Below are 10,150 nucleotides of genomic sequence, written 5' to 3' on the forward strand. Positions count from 1 at the left end.
GTCCACCAGGGAAAATAGGCAAACCTGTTTTAAGCACATTTCCTGTAGGAAGCAAATTTTTGATGATTTATCAAGCACTTTGTCTTCAAATATTCACCTTAGCACTTCAGCTTTTACACATCATTATTTCCTACAGTGATTCAGACCCTTAGAAGTTTCTTTTATCTTCATGCTCAGCTCATTTATGCATTTAAAAACATTTTCAATTATATTTCATTTTGCATTTCCATTTGTTTGTGTAGGAGGAGAGTTTTGCAAGTGTTTTCAAGGGAAATAGAAGTACATCTTCTCTGAATGTCAGTTTCATTATTTATAAAGTGGAATAATACTATCTACTTGTGTAATTGTGGTTAAGAATTAGACATTATAGGGGTGCTTAGGTAGTTCAGTTGGTTAAGCATCTGACTCTTGATTTTGGCTCAGGTCATGGTCTCCCAGTTCATGGGATCAAGTCCTGCCTTGGGCTCCTCATTGACAGCATGGAGCCTGCTTGGGATTCTTTCTTTCCATCTCTCTCTGCCTCTCCCCTGCTCACACACATGCACATGTTCTCTTTCTCAAAATAAATAAATAAACAATTAAAAAAAGAATTAGGGGGTTCCTGGGTGGCTCAGTTGGTTAAGTGTTTGACTTCAGCTCAGGTCATGATCTCACAGTTCATGGGTTTGGGCCTGCCAACAGACTCTGTGCTGACAGCTCGGAGCCTGGAGCCTGCTTGGGATTCTGTGTCTCACTCTCTCTCTGCCTCTCCCCACTCAGGCTCTGTCTCTTTCTCTCTCTCAAAATTAAATAAACATTAAAAACTAAAAAAGGGATTAGACATTATATGTATAAAATGCTTGCCCATAGAAATAAAAAATAAGAGTTGTATAGTTGTAATTACTATCACTACTAGATATTTTTCTGTCCATAGAATAAAAAGACCTTGCTTCTACTCTGCCTTTTTTCCTAAACAAGATTAGTGTCTGAAATTATATTTTATTTATTTATTTTTAAATTTTTTAATGTTTTATTTATTTCTGAGAAAGAGAAAGAGAGACTGTGAGCAGGGGAGGGTTAGAGAGAGAGGGAGATACAGAATCTGAAACAGGCTCCAGGCTCTGAGCTTAGCTGTCAGCACAGACCCTGACGCGGGGCTTGAACCCACGAACTGTGAGATCATGACCTGAGCCGAAGTTGGACGCTTAACCGACTGAACCACCCAGGTGCCCCTGAAATTATATTTTTAAAAAAATACTACTTTTTTTTTTACAACTTTAATGTGACACAATGTTTCTAAGTTTATCTATCTACCTATATTTTACTGACTGATTTTTTATAGTTACATGATGTTTTTGTAACACTCAAGAAATAAACTTCAAAAAGAAAACTTATTGCCTTCTAAGACTTTATTCTTATCACATTAGCAAAATTATAATTGATAATTTGAAAGCCCAAATAATAAGACTGAGGAAAAAACAAGGAGTAAAAAAGCCAACACACAATTTAAAACGGATTTTGAAAGCTGTCACATTATTCATATTCTCTTTGTCTACAAACATGTGGTTGAAGACTACAATGTTTTAGAATAAAGCCTTCTATGCTTTAAGTATCTAAGAAATGCTAATTAAATACTTTTAGTGTACATCTTTTTCCCCCCACAAACTAAAATAGCCATGGCCATACTTGGTGTTCTCTAAAGGAATATGGGTACTATGAAAACCAGTGCTCAACTTGTAAAAGAAAAATATGAGATGTTGACATAGTGACTCTTTATTCAATATCTTCCTCCATGTTGGTCTGATCTAGGGCATGTATCTCTCTTTCAGGTAGTAAGCCATATTCATTTAGGAAAGACTCCACATCCCCAGCAAAAAATTCTTCTGCAAACTGTTCAGAAACACTAATAAAATTGCTTATGAGTTCCCCACCTTTGTAGACCAGCAGTGTGGGGAGTACATCTGAGGAAAAGCGGTCCCCAGCACCTGTATTAGAAGCTTTTATCTTACAAAACTTCACCATAGGGTATTCAGCTGCAAGGCATGTAAAGCTATTGTTTAGAGCATCACAGCCCTTAATGCCATCTTCATAAATGTGAACAATAATTGTGGTGATTTTCTGCTCCTTTTCAATGGTTTCCAGGAATTGCTCCCCAGTTTCTAGCTCATACACAAACCCATATCTAGGCCCAAAACTCAGCTTCTGGTGCATATCCTGCATACACTGTCTCCGGTATTTACGAAGGCAATTTTCATCCTCTTTGTCTCGGTGGATTAGTTCATACTCTTGAATGCTCATCTAAGAATAGACACAAGAAATGACAGAGATCATTCAGTCAGAATTTATATGCTTTAGACACACCAAACCCATTCTCAACTCAGTTTGCATTTCCTGTTTTCTCCCCTTCATCCTAACTCACTCCTGAGTTAACTTTCTTCTTCACCACTTTTAAGTCTTTGTTCAGATGTCACCTTCTTTGACTACACCACCTTACAGAATGCCCACCTTATGCTTTCTATTCCTTATGTTGGTTTATTTTTCTTCATAGCAATAAACACTACCTGAGATTCTGTTATTTATTTATTTAATACTAGTTTTTATAACCGATAGGTCCCATGGGGCAGGTATTTTGTCTCATTCATCACTATTAACTATCTGCTGTAGTGTCTGGCATATAATAGGAGCTCAGTAACTATTTCATGAGTAGAGCATAGCTAAATATTGCTGAATATAGTTGAGCTGCAAGATGATCACATTCTTGGTAAGAAATGTGCCACTGAACTGCCCATCACTCTGGGTGAAAAAATCCCAGCAAGTTCTACTCTGGAGTGGCTTTCATGAAAAATAAAAAAGGTATACACACACAATCGAAATGTGTCACCCAAAAATACCTCTATGTTTCTGATGCAGTCTGTTGAGAATTAATATACAATGAATGATATACACTGGTTTGAAGATAATAATCCATAAAGTGATTTATTCCACAATGGAAATCACTTTATATGTTTTTAATTAATATGATTATTGTTATTGTTATATAGATAATGCATGCTACTTACAAAGATTCAAAAATGGCCTAAAAACTAAAGGAAGGAAGGAAGAAATAGTGAAATTTCCTCACTCTAATACTCTAAAATAATCTTCATTAACATTTTAGAGATCATCTTTTAACATATCACATGGGGGTGGGGTGCACCTGGGTGGCTCAGCTGGTTAAGCATCTGACTTCAGCTCAGGTCATAATCTCATCACTCTGGGTTTGAGCCCCAGGTTAGGCTCTGTGCTGACAGCTCAGAGCCTAGAGCCTGCTTCGGATTCTGTGTCTTCCTCTCTCTCTCTGCCCCTCCTCCACTCATACTCTCTCTCTCTCAAAAATGAATAAATGTTAAAATTAAAAATATATATATATCACATGGAACTACACATTATATGTCAAGTAAATAAGTGCGATTTTTTATTAATGCTCCTTAAAAAAAATCATGATACCTTAAAAAAATGTGGTTTATTCTGCTTACCTTCTTTTTCCTACTTCGAAAAAGGAGGTTGAGATCTCTCAACCAATCTCAACCTTCCAAATAACCAATATTGTCAAGTTGGTGAGTTTTTCCATACTTTCTTATATACATGTTCATATATAATCATATAAGCTTAAAAACATATACAGTGATGTGTTTTTTCCCATTGCTCTAGAGAATGAGTTAATAGAATGAGAGAATAAATTACCATACACTGATACTCTGTATCTATCATATTATAGAACTGCCTGTAAGTCAGCCTATATATTTGTAATTCATTTTTTTTTTTTAATGTTTTATTTATTTCCAGGAGAGAGAGAGACAGCATGAGCAGGGGAGGGTCAGAGAGAGAGGGAGACACAGACTGAAACAGGCTCCAGGCTCTGAGCTGGCAGTCAGCACAGAGCCCGACGCCGGGCTCGAACCCACAAACCGCGAGATCATGACCTAAGCGAAAGTCGGACGCTCAACCGACTAAGCCACCCAGGCGCCCCTGTAATTCATTTTTTTAATAGCTGCTATACTTTTAAAAATATGGAATACCTACACAGGCATTCACTTCATTTCCTATTTTTTGCCAATATAAGTAATAATAACTTTTTTGAAATATATCTATTTTTTAATGTCTCCAGAGTGATTCTTTTGAGTCATTTTGACTAAAAACACATTGTAAGTTATTTATTTTTGATTTCTCCTTACCTTTCTGCTGAATCTTTCTTTTGAGTCTTTGTCATCTCTATTCTGAGGAGAGGACAGTTGTCTGAGAATCTCCTTCTTGCTTGGTGGAACTGAATCACTGTCTTCACTCTCTAATTTAAACTTTCTCCAATCATTTATTACTCCTTTGGGTCCTGGAATAAAATAAAAAACAAATTGCTTTCCCTTTTGTTTTCAAAATGACTATTTATACAATTGAAATTCGTATTAAATATTACCATGAGAATAGACCTGTCTTCTTCTGCATTGGAAACAAACATCTTGTTTGAGCTAGAAATTTCTGACTGCCCTGCTCATAAAAAATGTTTTCCTAATTAATCTTGTTAAATGGGTTTTGGCTAAGAATTTTTCTGGAACGTCTACATCAATGAAAATACAAATTATACACTTTGATCTGTTGGCAACATTTGAGGGTAAATGTATTAAAAATTAGAATGTAGAGAGGAACTAGAAAAATAGAACTTTTATTAATAAGTAGGAAGCTTCAGCAGTAAACTAAAATTGACACCACACTATTAACAAAGGATACTAGGGTTATTAGGGAAATAAATTGAAATGATGTAAAGATCCAAAAACAACAATAACAGTAGCACATACAAAACAACCAGTGAGAGTAGACCTGACCTCAATTAACATAACTAAAATGGCTTTAAGAAAATTATTACATAATCATCCAATTCCTTTTAGGATTCTAAGAACCTTTTACAAATGTAGAAAACCTGGGATTTGCAGATTTAGGGAAATTTAATAAAATGAAGGATAATCCAACTGGAATTCAGGTGTTTAGTTGTCCTGATAAATAATAAGTGTTTGGAAGTTCTAAAATTTTGAAAATATGGAGTTTTAAATATCTTCACTGAAGATTAACCATACCTATACTTTTAATATTGTATTCTATATGTGGATATATTCTCTTTCTCCCACATATTTCCTAATAATTTATAGATTTGTATAATATATTGGGCTCAGTGAGTTGATTGTCTGTCTCTTGATTTCAGCTCAGGTCTCTCTCTCCCTCTCTACCCCTCCCTCCCTCTCTCTCAAAAAATAAACAAAATTAAATTAAAATTAATTTAATAATATACAATATATACTTTAAATATAAAGTTACTTATATTAAAAATTACATTCAATCAATCATTGTATTCTGTTTACTTGTATAGTCTTCATTTTCCAGATATGTTTTCTGTCTATATAAAATATGCATGTGTGTAGCATGTGTTTATATGTATAGAAAAGAGAATCTTTTTCTCTTGTTATTTTTACAGGTGGTAGTATATTATACACACTTTTTCTCATTTGATTTTATCAATTCATAATATATCTTAGAGATTTTTTCATATACATACATAAAGAGGTTCTTCCCTTTTTTAAAAAATAGAGGCATGCATTCCATTGTGTAGGTATTAAATTACTTAACTAGTTTCTTATTGATGTATATTCTTGCTTCCACATTTTTCTATAGTATATAATTCTTTTTTTTTTTTAANGTAAAATTGCTTGGTCAAAAATCATATACATTTCTCATTTTGATTTTGCTAAAATAATTTTAAGGAAGTTGTGCCAGTTTGTACTCCTACCAGTAATATATGAGTGTACCTCTTTCCAAAGTGTACAAACTGTATAAAAAAATATGTCTCACAATAGTACTGATTTCATAAGTGCTATTTAAAATGTTAAAAAAAGCATTTATTTTTGATAGAGACAGAGTGCAAATAGGGGAGGGACAGAGAGAGGAGGGGACACAGAATCTGAAACAGGTTCCAGGCTCTGAGCTGTCTGCACGGAGCCTCATGCAGGGCTTGAACCCACAAACTGTGAGATCATGAACTGAGCCAAAACCAAGAGCCGGCCACTTAACCAGCTGCACTATCCAGGTGCCCCATAAGTGCTATTTTTTAAATGTTTGTTTATTTTTGAGACAGAGAGGTAGAGAGTAAGCAGGGGAGAGGCAAGTCCTAAGAAAGCTCCATGCTGTTAGCACAGAGCCCCGTGGGGGTTTGAACTCACAAACTGAGATCATAATGTAAGCTGCAACCAAGAGTTTGGTGCTTGATCAGCTGAGCCACCCAGGTGTCCCAGTGCTGGATTTTTAATTTTTTTTTAATTGTCTGACCTATCTTTTGTTCATTTGATTGTTGCTTTTTTCTTACTGATTTGTAAGAGCTTTTAGTATATATTAGGATATTAACTCTTTGTCAATTGAATTACAACTGGTTTCCCCAATTTGTTAAATGCTTTTCAGAATTTGCTACTAATGACTTATCAGACAGCAGACATTCTTTTCCTCCCTCCTTCTTTTCTTCCCTCCCTCCCTCCCTCTCTCCCTCCTCATTTTTATAGCTGAATTTAATAAATCTTCCTTTATGGTTTCTTGGTTCTGTGCCATCCTTAGAAAGGTATTCTTCACAGTGTCATTATAACATGAATTCTCATGCATTTTGTTAAGTACTCATGTGAATTTGGGGCACTCAGATGGCTCAGTCAATTAAACATTTGACTCTTAGTCTTGACTCAGATCATGATCTCACTGTTAGTAAATTTGAGTGCTGCATCAGGCTCTGTGCTGATAGTGCAGAGCCTGCTTGGGATTCTGTCTCTCCTTTTCTCTGCCCCATGTACCCATGTGAATTCATTCAAACTTCCTGTTAAATTTAAAGGCTCTATTTCATATTATTAAAAAAGAGAGGAAAGTATTAGTTCACTAAGATTCAATAATTTTTAAAAACCCCTAAACTGTTATTTTTACTTATTTTTTTAAATGTTATTTATTATTTTTAATTGAAGTATAATTGACATACAATACATTACTTTAGGGTGTGCAAAATAAGTGAAGAGGCTTAAGAAGTACAAACAATTTTTTTTTTCTGTGAGAGAGGGAAAGAGAGAATCCCAAACAGGCCCCCACACTCAACACAGAGCCTGACACAAGGCATGATCCCACAACCATGAGATCATGACCTGAGCAGAAATCAAGAGTTGGATGCTTAACTGCTACCCAGGTACCCCTACAAACTGAACTCTTAAACTTGAACCATGCTATTTGACTTTTTAACCTCTTAATAGAGGCATATATACAGTCATGTACAATTTAGCAGATTAGGAAAACAGGCCCTGGGTGAAATGAAGTCTTACATTTTCTGGAGGAATACTAAAATCCATTTAATTTAGGAATATTTTATTATTTCTGGGGTGCCTGGGTGGCTTAGTTGGTTAAGCGTCCAACTTTTGCTTAGGTCATGATCTCGCGGTTTGTGGGTTCGAGCCCCGCGTCGGGCTCTGTGCTGACTGCCAGCTCGGAGCCTGGAGCCTGTTTCAGAGTCTGTGTCTCCCTCTCTCTCTGACCCTCCCCTGCTCACGCTGACTCTCTCTCCTAGAAATAAATAAAAAATATTTTTTTAAAAAAAGAATGTTTTATTATTTCTTTATATTTTCAGATTCAAAAAATTAAAATTAAAAACTTTACCTTTCAGTCTACTGGTTTTTCAATTGCAAAGAAAGTTCATAGTGGGAGAAATTAGAGAGGAAAGAGTTAATTATACTGTAGATAGAAAGGTCTTATGTTTAGTGTTTTTCTCATTCTTTGAAGTCTAAATAGAACTGCTTTAAGAATATTTGATTTCACATTCATTTTTCCACTCAAATATTTTTAGATGATTACATCAAACCATTCAATAATACTTAAACTTCATACTGAATAGTGGCCATAAGAACATTAGAGATCTCTAGATTTAATTTTAACTTAATAATTATTTTTTTCTTCTAGATTTGCTTACCTGTATGGGTAGCCTGTCCTTCAAAGTCTTCCTCCATACTTTGGCTTTTGGCTTCTTCCATTTTAGGGATTAGATTTGATATGATCTATAGCATGAACAAAGAAGTAATGATGACAGATGAATGCTAGAATGGAGATATATATATATATATATATTAGATTCTGTTATTTTCCTACCAAGTTCCACAGTAGGCTAAGAGTTATCATTAAGTGATAAAGTGTTTAGTTTGTTTGTCTGCCTTGTAAAAGGACAACTATTTAATGTTTGTGTTATTAAAGATATTTTGACCTAAAGATTTTACATAATTCAGTTTTTTTTTACTTAAAGAGACTTCAGTTTAAATCTATGTACTTAGTGAACATTATTTATTACATATTATTTTATTTTGTTATCAAATATTATACAATCATATCCCAATATTTTATATAACAACACTTTAAAAATTAGTACTAACCATAAACTTACTGTGAATACCTACTATATGCAGACATTGTTCCCATTACTTTATGTGTCAAAAACCATTTGATTCTCACATAGCCATATGTGGGGGAGATGATTGTTAATGCCATTTTACAACTGAGGAAGTTGATGGACAGGGAGTTTAAATTACTTGTCCATGATTGCATAGTAAGTGGTGAAGCAAGGATTTGAACCTCAATTTAATTTTAGAGCTACATCTTAAGTCACTACAGTCTTATGGAAGTTAACATATGGTACTAAAGTCATTTTGTCAGTATAGTTTGACAAATCCAACCTCTGAATTGGCATTAAAGAATAATGATCTAAGAAACAGTGCTTCTCAAAAACGAAGACCATAACACCACTCCATACCATAAAGCAAGTTTTAGTGAAATTACCCAACAAGCAAATAACAATTATTAGTCACAATGCCTATAGAATTTTGACTAAATAAAATATGTCACAACATCTACCAAAAGTACATGAAGTTTATTCACAGGAAACTCTTTGATGCCATGATATAGAACCCATTTATTCTTTGTTCACATCAAATCCAACTTATTTACTTAGTTATCTTTCCATAATCTTGGAAAACTCTATTATTATACATAACACATTCTCTGAGGGGCCCATATATAGTTGTAACTTTTTTGAAATTTCTAAGTAAGAGGGAATGTAGTAATAGTGGACATGCCATCTTTTTTACTCTTTCTTCCTCTACCTTCTGTTTGCTTTTTTCTTTCAAAGTCATTTTTAAGCAATGATACCATCCAACTTATGCTTTTATTCCCATCTTAGTTTTTTATTGATTATGCTTGGATTTGGTTTATTTTGCACTTTTCTAAGTCATGGAATGGTAAACCAGAATTCTTTGTCTTGATTCCTTGTTTGGTTTGACTTCTGCTCCTAACGAAATTTTATGATCTCATTATTTTATTGTTTCCATCACTATAGTCCTTACTCAGAATCACTGGATGTCTAAGGTCTTTGCCAATTTGATTTTACCCATGTGAACAAGAAAAGCCTTTTAAGAAAAGGTCGTCAAGAGTTCTTGGAGACCATAGATATGGATTTTAACTCATGTGTCTTTCTCATGTTCATGTAAAAGGGGGAATATAAGCAAAATAAATGAGCCATATTTTAAAAAGCTATCAAGGGAATATCAACTTTTTATACAATATTTATATAACTATAAATGTAATAAAAATATTAAAATTCAATGGATTTAGTAATTAAAAAGAATAAAGGAAAATGGAATAAGTAAATGTTAGTTAAAACAAGCTACTTAAGGGGCACCTGGCTGGCTCAGTCAGTAGAGCATACAACTCTTGATCTCAGGGTGGTGAATTCAAGCCCCACATTGGGTGGACAGCTTACTTTAAAACAAACAAACAAACAAATAAGCATTATATTTAAAAAGCTACTTAAGAGGTGTCTGGGTGGCGCAATGGGTTAAGTATCCTACTTCGGCTCAGGTCATGATCTCACAGCTCATGGGTTTAAGCCCTGTGTTGGGCTCTGTGCTGACAACCCAGAGCATGGAGCCTGCCTCAGATTCTGTCTCCATCTCTCTGCCCCTTCCCTGCTTGTGCCTTGTGTGTCTCTCTCTCAAATATAAATAAGCATTAAAAAAATTTTTTTAAGCTGCTTAATTACTTATAGCAATTTCTTAAAAATAATTTTTGCATCTAAGAAAAATGAATA

At 34.4% G+C, this 10,150-nt stretch overlaps 1 protein-coding gene across 1 annotated transcript; it reads right to left on the reverse strand.

The window, feature by feature from the left end:
• Nucleotides 1-1,625: 1,625 nt before the first annotated feature.
• Nucleotides 1,626-8,780, reverse strand: PDC (phosducin). Its single transcript, XM_077763120.1, has 4 exons — nt 8,742-8,780; nt 7,988-8,072; nt 4,194-4,345; nt 1,626-2,277 (listed from the first exon to the last, which is right to left on the reverse strand). Exons 2-4 carry the CDS (start codon nt 8,046-8,048, stop codon nt 1,753-1,755), a joined length of 738 nt encoding a protein of 245 aa, XP_077619246.1. The 5' UTR covers nt 8,049-8,072; nt 8,742-8,780; the 3' UTR covers nt 1,626-1,752.
• Nucleotides 8,781-10,150: the final 1,370 nt, after the last annotated feature.

Source organism: Crocuta crocuta, unplaced genomic scaffold (genome assembly GCF_008692635.1).
Source record: "Crocuta crocuta isolate KB4526 unplaced genomic scaffold, BGI_CrCroc_1.0 scaffold3, whole genome shotgun sequence".
In the NCBI taxonomy this organism is placed as follows: Eukaryota; Metazoa; Chordata; class Mammalia; order Carnivora; family Hyaenidae; genus Crocuta; species Crocuta crocuta.